Source organism: Hippocampus guttulatus, chromosome 4 (assembly GCF_054856545.1).
Source record: "Hippocampus guttulatus isolate MCC_2025c chromosome 4, RoL_Hgut_1.0, whole genome shotgun sequence".
Lineage (NCBI taxonomy): Eukaryota > Metazoa > Chordata > Actinopteri > Syngnathiformes > Syngnathidae > Hippocampus > Hippocampus guttulatus.
Window position 1 is genome coordinate 18,835,292 of NC_141264.1, and position 19,701 is coordinate 18,854,992.

A 19,701-nucleotide genomic window follows, 5' to 3' on the forward strand; every position below is an offset into this window, starting at 1 on the left:
GTTGATACACACTTAAAGCCATCGAACCTTGGTAATGGGATCTCAGAGAAGGTGAACAGAGTGTCGGGGGGCTATGGTCACTGGAGTCAATCTGAGATGAAGTGAGTCGTCCGTATGCTCGGCGATCGAAAAAGCGTCTATTTAAAACTATTTGAAGACCTTAAGATGTGGGGGGGGGGGGGGGGGGGGTGTCGGCGAGCGACCATTGGTGGCGGCTGCGGTCATCTTTGCACCATCAAGCTCCGTCCCTCGCTTCTCCTGTCCATTCCTGGCCAAAGGGAGTCATAATCCGCGGTGACGTATCGTTATTTTATATCGAACTTTGTCCGTTTACAACCGGCAAAGGGGCAAAGCAATAAAGCTAAAAGTGGGCTCACTATTTGACATGAAGTCGGTCGCTCTTGCTCTTCTTCCCTCACAACTGATAACAGTTTATTATAGCTTGAGAAACTATTCATGAATTCCTTGAGAAGTGTGTTCTCTAGCCTACATGGGGGCAACCTCATCAAGGTAAGGGGGTGCGGGGTGTGGGGGGGGGGAGAAAAAGTTAAACATTTTGTTTTAAATTTTCAGTGTTGAAGTGCTGGAGCCCAATGTGATTTTTTTTCCCCCCCTCACACACAAAGAAATGCTGGCTTGCTTTCCTAACTCACTGACTGGGTAGCTGTGGATTTTGGTTACTTTCACGCAAGGTTGGTTTAAGTACTTGACAAGTGGATTGGGTTGAAAATTTGGTTTGGGTGGCCTGAAAAGCTGAAATGATCACAATTTTTTTTTCACTACACAGGTCAAAAATCACCTTCGTCAAAAAACGAACAATGCTACTACTCCATGTTCGCACAACTTGCTCTTACCATCGCGCCCCCAAAAATGTCTAAGTTTGTACAAAACACCCCAAGTAGAACCGATGAAGTTGGATCAAATTGGTCTTAGTAGCGGGTCAGTCCCTTTTTTGACCCAAATTGGATAATTTTTGACCCAACCATTCGCAGTGTTGTGTACTATAGTTGAAGTCAATTTGATATAACGTTGCCTGTGGTTTGTTGTGTCAGGAAGGGTGTCCACCCTTTCTTAGTAACTTGAACTCATTTCAATACTTGGATCAAAAGCTTAATCCATGGTGCTCGGTTTAAATAACCCAGCGTTGAGCTTGTTTCCTTTTGGACCTGGCGCCTGGTTAGCTTTTAAAAGTGTGCTTCGATAAGGTCAATGCATTTTCCTCTGTCGGGGTGAGCTTTCGAGATTCATAGCTTGAATTTTTTTGTTGGCAAGACACTCGATGGATCATGACGGATAGTGCCAAGTAGGATGTGCCGAACACCAATAGCACTTCACCGCACTTGATTCCTGCCAATATTCTACTCCTTTTCTTGCGAATTTGAGTGTTTCGTGGTCTGCGGCATTAAAGGAAAGAGGAGTGGTTTGCTTTGCCCTTCTCCCCCTGAACAAATTAGATGGCGAGACCTCTGATTCCTTTGCAGACACTTGAACTCGCTCTTTTCTTCTTGCGGCTCACCGTGCATCCAAAGCTCCTTCGTTTGTCGCCACTGTACCAAGAAGTGAGATGCAGTCTGCATTCATTTTCTCACCACAAACGCGCTGGCAGTTTTTCATCCTCAGGTAGCGCAATCTCAAACACAACTGGACTAGCGTCGCCACACCGCCATATTTTCAAGTCGACGGATGGACTAAATCATGGCGACTCTGGCCCCTGTGAAGCATCAATATTTCGTACCCTCACTGCTCCTTCACGTTCAACCCTTAAAGTGCCAATGTTATCGTACAAAATGAGTCCCCAGAGTTTGGTGCGAGTCTAATTCAAAGGTAATGCTGTTTTAATGGCCGCGCTATTCTCAGATATCCTCACTCAAAGGAAATTTCAAATGAGGCGTGAAGATAAAGGCAGGTGCTTGAAAGGATGCAGAGTGTGCAGCGAATAACTTTACATGTGCGCAAGTAACCGTGTGACTTAAGAACCTGCGTGCGTATACAGTACATATGACTTTGGCCCTTAGTTTTCAAAGGCGCCGGCATGCTTGGGAGAAAAGGCGCCGCTCCGATGGATGTGCTAATAGATCTGCATGCACAGCGAGAGCCCCCGTATGGATGCAACGTTTTCTCGTTTGCCGCTTGGAGCTGATTCCAACGTGCAGTGACACTTCCCACACTGTGCCCATGTAGCCGCGGAGTATTTCCTTTTTTTTTTTTTTTTTTTTTCCTGTTCTGTACTCTAAACCGGCTACGCTGAAAGAGAATGCCAGACAAGCTAGTGCTCTCCCGAGAGGTAGCCCTGTTAATCAGCACAGCGCACTGGCATGGAGCCCTCGTCAGATCAAAAATAAAGTAGATTCAGGAAGAACAGGAGGAGTCTAAAAAGAGGGGCTCCAATTTGAAAAGAAAAAAAAATCCACTTTCTGGGTGGAAATCAATCGAGGATCCATGCTGAGCAAACGTCCCTCTGCAGATCTGCTCTGATATAACATCTCGGGCCATCGGCTCTCGTTTGGTGTTACTGCAGAATTTTTATCCTTCTTAACGTTGCGTAGCCCTTTCGTAGGTGTCATTGTCATGTGTATGCAGGAATCCACTGTGACAACATGTGCACACAAGGCTACTGGGGCAACAACTGTTCACTCAGCTGCCCGTGTCAGAATGGAGGCTCCTGCTCTCCGGAGGATGGAACGTGTGTGTGCGCACCTGGATTCAGAGGGACTTCCTGCAAAAGAAGTGAGTGTTCCCACGGAATGCACAAATGCTTGATGCAAAGTTAGGAAACAACCCTTAAGCACATTAAAATGCACGGTCCATTTTTCTTTATAGTTGCCTCGGGAACCTGTTCCGGGTTTACATAGCAGAGCCTGCTGGGTTTGCCTTGGGCCCGCAAAGGACTGGCTAAGCCACTGCAAAGAGTGTAGGCAGGATGGCGAGAACTGCGTCTTATACATACGATTTGATAATGTAGTATTTTATTAAAACATAGAGTAATAACATCATAAATAGAATATCAAGAATTTAAAAATTCGTGCATCATGACTAATTCGTTGCAGCTCCTTCAGGTGTGCATGACTTGGCCAACAAAGAACACTTTTACACCTAGTGCGACTCAGTGGCTGCGATAATAGTCGCTTTTCACCGAGAATAAATTATATATGCTTTCAACATTATTATTATAGCAGGCTTCTACCTGTGTTGACTCACCTTTTGTGTTCAAATGTCCGTTACCTTAACGGCTGTAACATCGCCACATAGATGCTAATCGCTGACTCATGATTCTAGCGTTTCCCTTCATGTGTTTGCATTAAGTTAGTGGATTTAAAGGCAAAGTTGTGTGTTTTAATTACTTAACGTGTAATTCTCTTTCAGTTCTGTTTAATTTGACAGTAAACCTCAACTGGGAGTGTCATTCAACAGCTTGAATCTTTCTTTTTCGAAGAATGTAACTATTAGTAAAACAATGGCATGTAATCAAATCAATCACCTAACTTTTACTGGAACATAACTGTTGGTGACCTTTGTATGACCTTGAAAAAACAGTTGGAGGGTGAGCCAGCTGAGAGGCAGCACTTCAGATGCCCATCATTCAATCAGAGTGTTAACCCCCCTCCACCTCACCTCGCTCCCAAGCAGCACCCCCACTGACCTCCCTCCTGCCTTTCACGGCCAGCTCATAGTGGGAAGCGCGCAGGCCTAGCGCAGCACTCATCACTTTGTGAATGTCACCTCTGGTTTGTGAACACGTCTTGGTCAGTCTGAAGCCGCTCTCAAGTGATGAGCTCACTGATTGGGAGTGAATTTGCACTCACCGGCCCGTAAACATCAATTGTAGCTGAGTGTTCGAGACAGGTCAAAACAAGCTGTGTCAAATGTGTTTGTGTGAACAGAACAAAAGTAGCGTACTTATTCCCGCTTCAAAACTTGAATGAACACAGCCCTCCAACAGTGATTAAAACTGATTTTGGAAAAGCGGTAAACCCTCTTCCATCGTGGGTTCTGGGTTCGCAGTCCTGCTATTTTATTAATATATGCTGTATATATACAGGTATATATATATTTTTTGTTATAACTGAATTTTGATTTGGCTCTTGTTAATTTTCATGTAATTCCACTGTTGGCCATGACATGGCGGCAAACTATTATTGTACATTCAATTTGAAAGAAAAAGAAGGAAGTAGCTCAATTGTATTTCAAGATGAGCCCAATTTGTGCTCAAAATTATTCATTGTTAAATCCTCTGTAGTACTGCTTTTGACCAAGATGACGGATGTGTAAGATAAGTTAAAAATCTTATATATATCAGTCATCTTGCCCAAAGATGTACATTGTAAAATTCATCTCCAGCTGTCACTTTCTCTTTTGGTAAAAAGCAGGATTACAGAGGATTAAATATATATATGCACTCACACACACATACTCATTCTCACACTCACGCACACACACTGTGCTCAGCCCTTAAGCACTGTGATGTCATTTTCAGTCGACAGCAAGTGGCAAAAATGGCTGCCTCTGACATCCTGAGATGGATAAAAAAAAAAACTGGTGGATGTTGCTTCTTAATCGGTATTCCACAACCGCAATATTAATGAAAATACCGTGTTTTGTGGGAGCGCATAGCCCACAGCTATTATTGGAAAGAACATTTTGGACTTCAGGTTTTTGTGATGTGGGTGAGGTGACTGTCTGTAATTATTTTCTGAGCGCAGTAAGACAGATGTGAGTGGCTCCCAATATTAAATTCCACCTTAACGTAACCGTTTTTCATGTACCATTCTGTCCCTTAGCATAGTTTCATGTTTAATCATCTCCAGAACGTCACCTTTTGGATCCCTTAAAAGTTCTTAATCTTTCAATATAATCTTGCTGACTTTTACAGATAAGCGTCTGTGAGGCATAGTGAACATTAAACGGATGTTCTCAACTAATACAGTGCATCCCGTGTAGCACACGGCACGGGAATTATTGCACTGAAGACTTTTTCTGATGTCTTCCTCCCTTTTCTGTCTCTTGTTGCTTTTGCTTCTACACTTCCAGATCAGATTTTTCTGCACTCCCTTGATCACTCTTGACATGACGTTTTGCATTATGATGAATGATGTCTCTTTTTTCCGTCCGCTGTTAACGAGAATTTCTTATCCTTTTCCCTATCCCGGTTTGTCACTGCAGCATGCTCTCCGGGGTTCTACGGGCACCGCTGCAGCCAATCATGCCCGCGGTGTGTTCACAGTACGGGGCCGTGCCATCATGTAACTGGCCACTGCGAATGTCTGTCCGGCTACTCGGGCCCTTTGTGCAGCCAAGGTAAGTGTCCCTCCCTCTGCGTCCCCTTGACATTTTCCCTTACTGACAAATCTGTTCACTGTGACACTTTTTCCTTCTACTGCTGGAAAATGTCTCTGCATGTATGTATGTAGAATGCAAAATGAGCCCGAGCTAGTCAACATGGTTTGCAGACCCACGTAAAATAATAACAATAAATGAAACCACAATGTCAAAAAAAGTCCAAAAGTGGAACAGTATCGTGATTTTTGTTTCGGGAGAAACATGCAATAAACACAAGATGATAGAGGGAAACACAAACAACTGAAAGGATTTGATTTTATTTCATTTGCTGACTTCCATGCAAGCAATGTGGGTTCAGCTCTCACTCAGTGACTCTGTGAATGCTTTTTGTGATTTTATTTTATTTTTTCGAACAAAATGAGTGTTAACTGCTGACTTTCGCCTTGAATTTATATTTGGTTGCAAATCCTTTGCAGTCAACTGCAGCCTGAAATCTGGATACCACCAGGCGCTGCATTTCATCTCCGGTGATACTTTACTTGACTTACTTGCTCTGAAACGTCTTACCTTAAAACTACAAGTATTCACTTGACATCACACCTTTATTGCTTTTATTTTCGTGGAAAGGCAAATTTATTCAAAACGTCATTGCCCAAATACCAAACTCGTTGAGAAACTTTCTTACTTTTTGCCATCTCATAATTTAGAAACTTTTAATAATGTACAGAACCTCTGGTAGATTTTTTTTATTCCCTTTCATAACTTTTAGGAATGTTTCATTCAATCAAAATGTAATCGGTGGAGAAGTCATCATCATTTTTCTGAACCATAATGAAACGGCAAACAGGTGCGTGGTGGCGAGGGATGAAAGTGACGACAAACAAGTCCACTTGTTGAACGCTTGTTTGCGTCCTCGCTCGTCCTCCCGTCCTTTCCAGACAGAGCCTAATGAAGCTCTCCTGGTGTGATGAGGCTCCGGTCCCCACAACGGCGGAGCTAACCTCCTGGCATTAATGACAGCCTGCTCGAAGGAGCATGAAAGAGGTCTCGACAAGAGCGGAAAGGCTGTTGAAATGAAATCATTAAAATCTGCCCAGATTTAAAAAAAAAAAAAAGGAAGAAGCAGCAAGTATATCAGCCACCTTATGTGAGGTTGCTGAGTTATTCTCTTTATGACAGACCTTCGATGTACCGCACATCCTGTTGCTGCCGTTCCTTCATCCTGATGGTGACGAGCATCTGGGTCTAATTTGTCCCGCTGCCCAACAATAAAGTACAATGGGAGGTTTCATTGCAAGCGATATCTTTTATTGAAGAGTGCCAGGGAACGCTGAAATATTAATTTCATCAAAAATGTATGCAGTGGTCTGTGTACATGGTCTATTTTAATACTGTGGCACATCAGTCATTCCGCTCGGGTTGATGAAATTGGGGCAATTGTGCCACGGGAGGCGGTGATTGACTTTTTTTTTTTTGTCTAAGCATATCACTTCATGTGTCCACTCAAATAAACACTGCCATCCATCTCATAAACTAACGTATTACGACATTTTTACCATTGCTTACTTCTGCTGAGTCGCTTCCAATATCAGTTTTATTGTATTAATTTTAGCATCATCGCTATCTGTGTTTTCAATATGTATCCTAATATCCTCCTTTAAGGATTTTCTTATTTTGGTGAGATTTCACGAAACTTTCTTATAATTTATAATCCAGGTTATGTACATCATATGTTTTAGTCATATATTAAGACTTTTTAAAAAATCTAATATATTGTTATACACTGGTGCCTTGAGATATACTTGATATATTGGTCATTCTTTGCAGAGGACTTAGACTATATACTGGTGAGTATTTTTATACTGTTGGTCTACATGTGTTGCTGCCCCCTCCTAGATGTCAAATTTTAATGTTAATACAGCATTTGACTTTTTTTTTGTGTATTTGTTGTTGCTCTTTTGTGGTTGCTTGTTATTTTAATCACTTTATCATGACTCTGGCTCATGACAGCTTCTGAAGTGAATTCTGAAGTGACATCAAGCGTCAGGAAAAGACAACCTGTTACCCAGTCTCAGTCACGTCTTTTCCAAAACATGCCGTGAAGAGAGAGATTGGCGACGAGAAGAGCCAATTTTGAGGAAAAACAGGAGACCGAATGTTTTTGTTTTCGCACAGAGGCTAACCGACATGTCTTGAATGCAAAGAGAAAAGTGGTGATACTCATGAAATCAGATGTCATCACTCAATTACACATGCTGACGAGGATGCAAAAGTAGCAGGGGGATGTGAGACAACTGAGTCACCAATCTTGTTCATATCCAGAAGAACCGTGAATGTTTTGGATTGTTACGAACAAAGATTGAGAAGACTGGTTGAGTTGCACTTGAATCCTTTTTTTTTTGGGGGGGGGGTATACTTGACGTGGCCCAGACTCACCCAGACTCTAAATCGGGTTTGAGACCCCTGTCCTAAATGTCAAAAGTTAGTGAGACTAACCCCATTCATCATGTTTGTGCATTTTTATCTTTCAAATCACATCGGGTTATAATGTGTTGTTGCTTTTCCAGTTTGTCCCAGCGGCAGGTATGGAAGGGCCTGTGCCGAAATTTGCCGCTGCACCAACAATGGTACCTGTAACCCCATTGATGGATCCTGCCAGTGCTTCCCTGGATGGATCGGGCACGATTGCTCTCAGGGTATGTCCGCACTTCTTTATCCTCTGGTCCCTTTCTCTCAGTAACCCTCTATTCACACCCCTCTTTGACATTTGACTGTCTTCACACTCCATAATGTCTTAAACGTAGCTTACCGCAGTTACTGTTTTCTCACAATAATTTAAGGGGATTTCATAGATGAAAAGTGGTCTATGAAATGTTTAGGATCGCAAAGGAGTGGAAACTTTCCATGGGAAGTGTGATCGTTTGAATAAGCGTGATCGATTTTTTTTTTCATAATTGAGCAGCCCTATGTGTAAATAAGATTATACTGCAAGATGTTTGTCTGCCCCCCCCCCTAAAAAAGTCTTAGATTATCCTGTTCCAATGGATTCACTTATACTGTATTCCCATTACTTCCAAAAAAAATCCTACAGTTTCGTAACCCAAGCATCTGGACTATATTTTCCGATTTTATTTTTTCCCACCCAGTTGTCAGTGGAGCAGGCTCACAAAGGTTCACATGGATCAAAACCTACTACGCCAGCAGATGGGAAACACATAACATGCTTGACAATGTTGTACAGTATAATGCTCTTTGTCTAACCACTCTTTATTCAGGACTCTACTCTGTTGCTGTAGAAATGATTTGAAATAGAGATTATTCAACTCCGGGCAATTGAGGCTGATGTATTCATTATATTGACAATAATTGAGTGGTTGAGCAAAGAGCTCGCAATTAATATTCCGCATGGATCTGTGTCAACCTTCTAGTTTGTCGTTTGGTGCGTGTGTAATAACGATGTCAACAAAAAAAAGTCCCACGTTGCGCCTCACATTTGTCTCGCGCCTCTGGTGTGTGCAGCCTGTCCCTCCGACCGTTGGGGCCCAGATTGTCTCAACTCCTGTAACTGTCACAATGGAGCTCAATGCAGTGCCTACGATGGAGAATGTAGATGCGGACCTGGCTGGACGGGTCTCTACTGCACGCAGCGTGAGTCCTTGAGCAAACACACACTGCCGCCTAGAGGCTGTGTGGCTCAACTGCAGCTGACGCGGGCTCGTTTGAAACATCTGGACAGTCGCTGAAAGCTACTTTATCATTCAGATTCGACTTGAAGGCAACATAAAAATTAATACACGTTCGACTTGGAGCAACGCAGCAGTTGTGTAGTTCATCCCAGTTACTGTGACTCATTTGAATTCTCAGCGTACACAATGTCACTGTCTTATAAATATTTTCCTTACACACTGTCATGCAGGGTCCTTCTTTTATATTAACAACTTAGCAACACGCTCAACATCACAGCATCGTCTGCTGATGCAGGGAATATTTGGATTCCTTCGCGTTGTCCCTGATTACGCATGCTGCCCAAACTTTGAATGCTATTGATTTGGCTGTTGCTTGCAAAATGACCTTGGCTCTCCACATTGTCTGCCTGTCTCTTCTGCTGCTCCGCCATTGGCAACGTTTCACGCGTCCCGTCCCAGGCTGTCCCTCCGGCTTCTATGGCAGAGATTGTTCCGAAGTGTGCCGCTGCCAGAACGGCGCAGAGTGCGACCACATCACGGGCCTGTGTGCGTGTCGAACCGGCTTCATCGGGACGAGTTGCGAGCAGAGTTTAGTAGACCCGCCACATTTAGCTCTATGCAAAAGAAATCACCCAGTGGATGTGAATATGAGGCGTCCTATAAATATACAGTATATATATATATTTTTTTTACACAGCCACTCTCTAAGTGCTTTAATTTTGCAGTAATGCACCTCTCCTCCTTTGCAGAGTGTCATTCCGGTACATTCGGATATGGCTGTCAGGAGCTGTGTGAATGTCTGAACAATGCTACCTGTGACTATGTGACCGGGACATGCTACTGCAGCCTGGGATATAAAGGAATCCGTTGTGATCAAGGTGAGGAGATAACTGAGACGAGTGAGACTTTCTCTGGATGATTGTCAAAAACATCAAACTTGTTTTCATAGAGGCCATCGGGGTCTTCATAGGGGTCACCGAACGTTTTGAAAGTGGGAGAAACTTTGCGGGGACTGCATAATGTCAAGGCCTACCACACTTTGAAAATAACCAATTTGCTGAAATTAAATTGAATTAAATTGCATGTCATCTATAAATAATGATGTTCATCTATGTGAAGACGTTGATTATGTTCATGACAATGATGCAACGAGGTAGAACACGAATAAATAAAAATATGTGAGAAGTGTCAGAATCGATGAGTCGACGTCTATTCGGATTTCTGTCCTTTGTGTTAAATCAAAATAAGGTCAAGCAAGGCAACTTTATTTACACAGCACATTTCATACACAAAGAAACTCAATGTGCTGCACAACATTTTGAAAAGCATTTTCAAAACAGAACACCTGAAGACATTTACAAAGCAAAGAGAACAAAAGTAGCATATTGAAATTACTAAAAGAATGTACTTTGACATCATTTACATGCATTTACCTATCACGGTAATAATTATTTGCTGCCGTATTACGAATAACCTGGAGATGAGAATTAGGTCAACCTGAAGCAGCCTCAGAAGTGTACATCCGTCTCGTGGTATTACGGTACTTAATTGTTCATTTTATTTCATTGAATCATCAAATAATGCCAAATAACCATCAATATTAACTGGGAGGGGAAAAAAACATTCTCAAAATGCATTTTTATCCGATTAATCATTGGAATAATAGAATTGTTGATTTGATAGTGACATCCCCACGATATGCAGCACTTTATTTCTATAAATCTCCGTGGCTCTCGCGGGCCACCAAAGACGGCCCAAGGTCCAGCTCTGGCCCTTGAGCCTTGATTTTGACACCTGTGGTCTCACAAGACACTCTGCAATGTTCCGTGTCCAGCATCTCTCATGATGGAGGAGCTGAACCCCTACACCAAGATTAGCCCGGCCCGCGGCTCGGAGCGGCAGTCGGCAGGCGCCGTCATGGGCATCATCTTCCTCCTCCTCATCATCATGGCCATGCTCAGCCTGTTTGTGTGGTACAGACAGAGGCAGCGAGAGAAAGGACACGAGATCCAGCCGAGTGTGTCGTACTCGCAGGCCATGCAGATGACCAACACGGACTATTCACTCTCTGGTGAGAACTGCTTCTTTTCCTCAATTTGAATGAACTAAAAATACAGAAAGCCCTTCATTAGGTACACCTGCTCCGGCACATATGGTCTCCCCGTTCTCTCCAATACCAACAAACTAAATACAGAGCTGCTTTATTTCTTTATTTATTTATGAAACATGTCATAACCTCCAAAGTTATAAGTGCATTCCCCTTTTTGGAAACAGGTTCTGAACATTGAGAGGAAGCATTGGTTTCTATTTTGTCCATAAATTGTGCACTTTTAAATTCAACCAAGTCTTTGATTTTTCTTCTAAATAAAAACCTGATTTGTATGTTCTCCGTATGCAACTTTATTTGCGATTATCATTGATCTTTTTTTGAATCGTAAATATTTTTAAGAGTAAGCTTAACCTAAAAAAACAAAACATTTATGTATAATCAATCTGATATTGTTTATTGTCATACCGATGGCCGTATTTTCTGCACCATTTACGCTTCGGAGTATAAGGCACACCTTCAATGAATGGCCTATTTTAAAACTGTTTTCACATATAGGGCGCACTGCATTATGAGGTACATAGAATAGAAGCCACAATAGTGGCTGCGGTTGCATTATGCATACACTAGATGGAGCTTTGCTGAAAAGAATACAATACAATACAGCTTTATTTCGATAGTGCTTTCACAACCGCTGTAACAAAGCGCTTTACAGGACATTTAAAATACTATGTCCAAGAAATCAGAATATTGATCCATATATAAGGCACATCAGATTATAAGGCGCACTGTCGACCTTTGAGAAAATTGAATGCTTTTAGATGCACCATATAGTGCGGAAAATGCGGTAATTTATTGCTTGTCTGTTAAAAAGAATACATGGGAAGAGGAGCTTGAAAATGAATAATATTCACGTATTCCATCGCAATCGCAACATTGAGGGAAAACGATCACAATTTAGATTTCACATTTTCATTTTCTTTTTCGTTCTGTCGCTCAACCCTAAACAAGCGCTGTAGAAAATTGCTGGGTAGATATTGTGTCAACGTGCCCAGTGAGTACATCCTCCTCTGTTGATTTTCTTTCAGCGTGTCATGTATAAATGTCGACATGAATAAAATGCGACTGAAATCCGCAGAGTGTGGCAGCACCTTGGCCATAAAGACCAGCGCAGCTGAGGTCAATCACAATCCGAGTAGCAGTAGCAGCAGCAGCAGCAGCGGCGGCGGCGGTGGCCAGTGCTTCTCCAACCCCAGCTACCACACCGTGGCCCAGTGCAACGTCGTATCAACCATCTCCAGCAACCTGGATGCCACGCTGACCCTCAAAGTACATTCACATGCCACACAAGTGGAGCTTCCTCCACTCAAATAAAATCAACCAGTGTTCTTTTACTGCCCCATTTCGCAGTCGAGCACTCTGAAAAACCGAAACGGATCCGACTGGAGAGCCTACTGCAACCTCAACGATCTCGGTGAGTTTTCCCTCTCTCATCCCCCATGAAGAATCTCATCCATCGTGACTTTGTGACGTTGCCCCAAGGGCAGAGACGTGCGTGTCCTTAGTGGGCCTGCACTCATGGCCCTGCCTCCCCGCTGTGAATGATGATGAACCACCGGCTCCTTGTTCGAAAGAAAAAAAAATCCCCTGCTTTCATTTTCTTTTGATATGCGGCTGAGAAGAGATCGGTGCGGTTCTAAGGAGATCACGGGTCAGTGAGAGCTCGTTAGTATGCCTTCTCGGTCCGTGTTCGATTCCTCTGTGATGGTTTACGCCAGGTCAGCTACTGCACTGTGGAGGGATGTCGATTAGAGAAACATCCAGAATCGCCGAAATAGTTCAATGCCCACACGGGAAGAATGCATCCTAGAAATTCTAGAATATTGAATTTACCAATCATGCTCCCCTCATTACTCTCATTGGGGTGACGTGCTATGCTACTCTGTTTTATTGTCAGGTGTATGTTAAAGACAACAGCAAACAGTTACCATATTTTCCGCACTATAAGGTGCACCTAAAAGCGTTCAATTTTTTCAAAAGCCGACGCTGCGCCTTATAATCCGATGGGCCTAATATATGAATCAATATTTTGATTTCTTCGACATCGTATTTTAAATGTTCTGTGTAGTGCTTTGTTAGAGCTGCAGCGGTTGTGATAGCTCTATAGAAATAAAGATGTATTGGATTCCTTTAGCTTAGCTCCATCTAGTGGATGCATAACGCAACCGCAGCCACTATTGTGGCTTCTATTCTATGCACCTTATAATGGGTTGCGCCCTATATACAGTATGAAAACAGTTTTAAAAATAGACCATTTGTTAAAGGTGCACCTTATACTTTGAAACGCCTTATAGTGTGGAAAATACTGTAGTTTAGCTAGAAGTACTAATATTTGTGAGGAAAAAATGTCTTGTAATAGAAGTACTGATTTAGCTCCTGTACTTGAGTAAAAGTCAAGACTCTGAGATGGACTTAGTACAAAAGAAAATAAATTATCATTCATTTTCCCAATTACCTATTATAATTTGATTTTTGTTTTTTTTTTGTTTTTTAACCGGTGCTAGCGTCGATGAACTTTTATGTTAGCAAAACAATGTGTTTGCAATTCCAGAGCATTGCAAATGTTGTGCAGTGAATAACAAAACTTGCTTAATTAGCTAATCATAACAACGGTGAATAATACAAAGTACTCGGTTTTATTTTGTTTTGGGGTTTTGTTTTTTTTCCAAATTCGATTTGCACCACCTGGTGGTTTATAGGCTGTCACAAGGCAAATCGCATTCACCATGTATTGTTCTCATAACTGATCAAACAATTCTCCGAATCTGTTGCCATCCTCATTAGTGCTCCCTGCTGCACTTTTTTTTTTGGATGTGGCTGCTGTCCCCATTTTTTTTCTGACTGTCTCCAGGATCTCATCCAATCAAGATATGAACCGCTGTCTCTATTTACGTCTTGCTTCTTTTTACATCGCATCGTCAGTCGTGGACATGGGGAAAAAAATAGTAATGAGCCCGTTCTGAAGTACAGGAGAGTGGATCTTTTTTTTTTTTTTCAACAACAAACGCTGAAAACGGTCATCTGTGAAAACGAGCATGTTTAACATTCAATCTGAGCATGTGTGACAACGTCACAACAACAATGGATCACTGCACCGTTGCGTTTTATTTTTTTTGTGCTTGGAACATTTTTTCGGCGAGCATGTTCTGCATGTATAGGTCAAACTCTAGATGCTAGCAAAGGGTATTCAAATGTCAGTTTGGGATGAAACCCGGGAGGACAAGCAATTGGGGCTCATGTCCACAATTATTATGGCATAGTGTTACTTTGCACTTTGTGATTTTGGCCACGTCGCTCAATGTGCAGCAGCCTTACAATGGATGCTCTCGCTATGATTTTGAAAATATCCTTTCTTGACCTCCCTTGACTGGAGGAGGTTATGGGCGTGGAGATGTAAAAAGTATTTGTCAGTAAGTAGTCATTGCCACATCCTTAAAAGGAGTACTCCATTCTGCCAAAACAAAAGGTTAGCCACAGATTGTGTGAATTATGCAACATCTGACTTTCATGTTTTGACATTATGTAGCAGATGTTCAACAGGGGGAGACGCAGGCTCCAAGAGGCTCCCGAAAAGGTAAATAATTCATTTTCGTCAACACCGCGCGTGTGTCTGCATGAGTGCGTGTCTCGTTCAGCCTTCCCAGCACAAAAAATTGAGATCTGTCCTTCAAGGGGAAGTTAAGTCCCAAATTTTCTTTGCAATCAGTGCTTCAAGCGGGCTGGTACGCACTCGTACCGAGAACCAGCACTTCTCAATTTTAGCTTCTAGCGTACCGGAACTTATTACTTCACATAAGTCAGCAGTACCCTTCCCCCGTTGTTCTATTTCTCTCTTGCAATTTATGATACATGCCTGTCCCCCGTGATGCGCTCTGTGTGTGGCAGAAAAAGGACGGGAAGACAAATGAAGAGTGAAGAATGTAAACATAGAGCGAGTAGAAACAAGATTTTTATATCGTTTTAACGGTTAAATGGCTGAAGCCATAAATGCCGGTGTGGTGAAAGACAACCCGCTCTGGTGACGACTCGGGTGACGGTGACACAGAAAGACATGTTAATCTTGCAAGTGAGGAGCATCCGAAAGAGAGGCTGCTGGTGTCAAATGACCAAATAACGTTGTTTATAGATTACTTTTTTTTTTTCATCGCCTAATTTACCTGACAGCAGACAGATAAGAAGAATAACAACACTTATCCGTTTACACTAGTGTGTTTTATGCATGTGGAATTTAAATTCAGTCCAAAAAAATCCACCCGTTTTTATCCATCTCAAGGGCGGCCATTTTGCCTTGTACTGCCACTTTTTGTCACCTGAAAATGACATCACGACGCCTAACGTTTTGAGCCCTCGAAGGTCACATGACCAAACTCAGAAAACATGTGAGCCGTGACAGTTGTTTCCTGAGCCTTGGTCGGCACTGTCGACAGCAAGTGGCAGGACAAGGCTGAGATCGTTAATAAATAAAAAAAGTGGATTTTTCTGCTTAATTCATATTCCACAAACTGAATCTGAATCAGAATGATGTGTTTAGACTAGTGGTAGCACATAGAGTATATTATTGGAAAGAATTTTGTAAAACTTGACTTCCCCTGTCAATCGGTTTCACCAAATGGTTCCTATCGCCACTTGAGTGTCACCCCCTCCCCAATCTCAATCTCCTCATATCCTCCATGATCATATGAAAAACTTTTCAAACGAGATCATGATGACCTGCAATTTCACTCCAATGGTAACTGCCCTCCGTGGCTCGATGCCAGACATATTATTTGCGCTCCCACACTGCGCGGTTCCGGTGACTGCGAGGGATCCAAAGGTGTGAAGAGTGGTCTTGAAGTAGTCTTGCTGTGGTCCATAATGAGTCCTCATAGACTGACTGATGAGATTGTTATAGATGAAATGAGTCATGAGTCCACCCTCCCCTTTCTATCCAGATTGTACTTTTTACAGCCATTATTCATCCGAGGCAAAAAAAAAAAAGGGTAACATTTTAAAGCAGGCCAACAAGTATTTGCGCTCTTCTGCTCGCACCGCCACGCACCAGCGAACATCGCTTTATTTTTGCTGGAACTGAAGGTGCCCGTCTCCTCCGTGGCAGATTACATCAAGAACTCGATGTGCAACAACAGCTCCTGCTCCCTGAGCACCGAGAACCCTTACGCCACAATCAGGGACCCGCCAGGGCTGGCGTGCAAGCACACGGAGAGTAGCTACGTGGAAATGAAATCCCCCTCCCACCGCGAAGTGCCCTTCGGGGGCACCGCCACGCTCCTGGGCGGCACCAGAGGAAACATCTATGATGTCGGTGAGAAACAGGTTTATTGTAGGTTATTTTATATGGGAAAAAATGTAAAAAGTGTGACTTATAGCCTGAAAAATATGGTATACACCTTTTTGGACACATTTTTGATTGGTGTTGTGTCATGCAGTGTGCCATGAGATTTTTCAAATGTGAAATATGAGCCTTGGCTCAATAAAGCTTGGGAAACACTGATGTAGTAAATATGATACTGACTGCCCTCCACCCTCTTCCTCCATCCCCCACCCCTTCATACCCCTCAAGCCATCGCAGAGCCCACGGTGAGTGTTTTGCAAGGGCCCAACGGGATGGCCACCGGTTTCTCCCAGAACCCATATGACCTCCCTCGCGGCAGCCACATCCCGACCCACTATGACATTCTGCCTATGCGCCACAGCCCCACGCACAATCCCTCGCCACCACACCCCGAGAGCCCCAGCTCCCTCCTCTAGAGAACCCAAGCTGGCACGCTGGAAACAGTCCGTCAATTTTCATACAGCCCCCGTTTGTCTTCATGTGGTCAACAAAGACGTGACAGCCACAGCTCTTTTGGACCCGGAAAGGAAAAAGTAAAGGACGAGAGCCCACACACCAGCAATCGTTCAGCAATTTTATTTTCCCAGATCTCCCAGACTGCTTCCTGGAGCTTTATGGATGCTCTGGAGCGGAAGGTGGCTCTACCGGAGGGAGCTAAGGCTGCCACGCTTGGATTGAATGGATAAGTCATTTACGGGGAAAGAGACATCCTTCACTTTAGTTTATAGAAGGGCAAAATGGGGTTGACGTGAGTAACGGTTGTGCCTGCCCCAGTTCAGAGTGTACAGCAGTTAGGATTTATGATGTACAGCAGGGGTGCTCAAGGGCCACAGTTAATTTAAAAACAGCCAGAACTGTTTAAAAAAAAAAACTATTTCAAAGGAGGGGTTTGCAATTTTCAAAAAGACCATACTTTTTTTAATATTTATCAAAACAGTCAATATAACTTGTGAATGTGAATCAGAGACAGAATGTGTGACTTACCAAGGATTTGTCACCCTGCCGCCTCAAGCTGACCTGCTACCTGCGATGAGTTTGCCGCAAGTGTTTGACAAATGATTGACACCTTGTAAATCAAACCTTGTGTCTCTCATTCTTCTTTTTTCCCTCGGGCGGGTTGGTTTCTTGTTTATCAAATTAGAAGCTGATTTTTTCACATGTCATATTCATCATGTAAAGCTGACAAGCTATATTGACTGTTTCAACAAATACGACAAAGTGATTTTTGCATTTAAATTCCAACTCCCCTCAAAGGTTTATGTAAAATATGTAAAATAGTACTCGTGACCCCGAGGAGGACAAGCAGTATAGAAAATGGATGGATGGATGGGTTGATTTAAATTATAAACGCGCTAGCTAACTTATTCTCATCAATTTTTTTGTATTATATTATTTTAATTAATCAGTTATCATTTTAAAAAAGGGGAAAAAGACTTCTAATATTTGATTATTTTGTCATTTAGAACAAATCTATTCTTAATAAGATCAAAATAATTATATTGTTGCCCGAAATATTACAGGACTCTTGATAAAAGAAATTCTTTGTGGGCCCAAATAAAGAATGCAGCGGGCCATAAATAGCCCGCAGGCCATATTTTGCCCACCACCGACATACAGGCACCTCATGTCAGACCTAGATGAGATCATGAGATCAACTGCAGTGTAAAACACGGGCTAATTGATTGATTCTTAAAAAAAGAGAGAGATGAAGCATGGATACAAAATAACGCCAGTCACAGTCACTCTTTTTCTTCGCCGTGTGCCGGTAATGAGCACTCGAATGACGAGATGTTGGGTCAAAGTGAAGAGCTTCATTTGTGTTGCAGTGTAAATGAGGTTGTGCTATTCAGGTCAGCAGAATTTATGCGCTGACTGCATCAAAAAAATACGTCTCAACTTTTGGATTTGCTGCTTATTAATGAAATGATCTTGTCTTGTTTTTCTATGGACCAGAACTTTTCTTGCAAATGTCTATATGGGGGAGGGGGGGCTTTGACCTTTATGTTTGGTATATTTATCCAGCTAATTTCTTGATTTGTTCATTTCTTTTATTAGTGATGGTGAGTTTAATCCGTGTGACACTAGAATTGCTTTTTCAAAAAAGATGAGCATGAACACATAATGGGTACCCACCGATGTACATAAACACCGACATGTCAAATTTATCTTCTTGTGAGATGTAATTTTGTGAAGCGTTTTAAAATGAAATCCTCTCTCTCTTTCTCTCAGTCTGTGAAGTTTGTAAATTCAATTTTAGATTCTACCACAGAGAAGAAAAGCTTTTATCTGACCAATTTAACACCCACAGATATCATGTGCCATTACATGTGTAGGGGGAGAAAAAAGAGAAATCATCTGTTTGCATTAAACAAATGCCATTTGTTATCAATTACGATGAATTGCCTCATTGACTTTGTCACTTGCATCAAAGCCTCTGCGGAAGCAATACCATTTTGACAATCATTACCCAGACTACATTTCATCTGTACTGGACACGATGCGCTTTACTTTTATTTCACATGACTGTTATCTCTCTAGATGAGCTTTATTTTCTAACCACTTGCTGTCATATCGATGCTGTTTCTTGTTTTGGTACATTTCAGATTAAAATGAGCCTTTTGTGTCATCGCAGCCATGTTTCAGTCAGGTCAATGTCCAATACATACTATAAATTGGAGCGGTTACAGTCAAATAAGGGTCACGGGTGAATTGGACTCAATTCCAGATGAGAGGCGGGCGTACACCCTGGAATGGTTTCAGTCCATCGCAGGTTACATTAACCGTCGACCAGGGGTGGCCATTACGTCGATCGCGATCGACAGGTAGCTCGCAGACTGGTACCAAATCGATCGCCAGGGGTGGAGTGGGGGGAAAAAAAAACTAACAAATATTTGTGTATCTCTGTGCATGTCAGTAATATACTTTTTGTGTTAATGCACACTGAACCCAAATCACCCTATCAGTCTCTCTTTCACAAAAAGTATTTAAAAAAACAAAATAAAATAAAGCAGGTCACATTTAACGTACGGTGGCGCATGAACTACGTCACCGGAAGTTGTTAGCGTTCAGCAGTCTGCAATTTCAATTTGCTATCAGAGCTGTGCGATGAAGCCTTTATTATTATTATTATCAGGCAATGTGCATTTTGTGTCCAATTCACCGATGGCACTCGCAAAGAGGGCCGAAAGAAGCATTTTAAAGCTGTCCGCGTGAGCTACAATAGTTAACAGGCTTCAAAAGTGAGTCGCATGCCTCCTCGTCAGGCTGTTGCTCATCGTGGCATGTGTGTGTATGTGCGT

The 19,701-nt window shown here is 42.5% G+C and overlaps 1 protein-coding gene across 3 annotated transcripts in view; it reads left to right on the forward strand.

The window, feature by feature from the left end:
• The window catches only part of megf11 (multiple EGF-like-domains 11), a 91,086-nt gene extending 72,053 nt beyond the window's left edge, over positions 1-19,033 (forward strand). For 2 of the 3 annotated variants that reach the window (XM_086109119.1, XM_086109121.1), the window contains 12 exons: positions 2,581-2,727; positions 5,161-5,295; positions 7,845-7,973; positions 8,797-8,925; positions 9,423-9,551; positions 9,713-9,841; positions 10,798-11,034; positions 12,149-12,339; positions 12,421-12,484; positions 14,597-14,644; positions 16,166-16,372; positions 16,631-19,033. In XM_086109119.1, the coding sequence (XP_085965245.1) occupies positions 2,581-2,727; positions 5,161-5,295; positions 7,845-7,973; positions 8,797-8,925; positions 9,423-9,551; positions 9,713-9,841; positions 10,798-11,034; positions 12,149-12,339; positions 12,421-12,484; positions 14,597-14,644; positions 16,166-16,372; positions 16,631-16,818 (1,733 nt within the window). In that variant the 3' untranslated portion in view covers positions 16,819-19,033. The remainder of the gene's footprint in view (positions 1-2,580; positions 2,728-5,160; positions 5,296-7,844; positions 7,974-8,796; positions 8,926-9,422; positions 9,552-9,712; positions 9,842-10,797; positions 11,035-12,148; positions 12,340-12,420; positions 12,485-14,596; positions 14,645-16,165; positions 16,373-16,630) is intronic. The other variant, XM_086109120.1, reaches the window with a different exon arrangement.
• Positions 19,034-19,701: the final 668 nt, after the last annotated feature.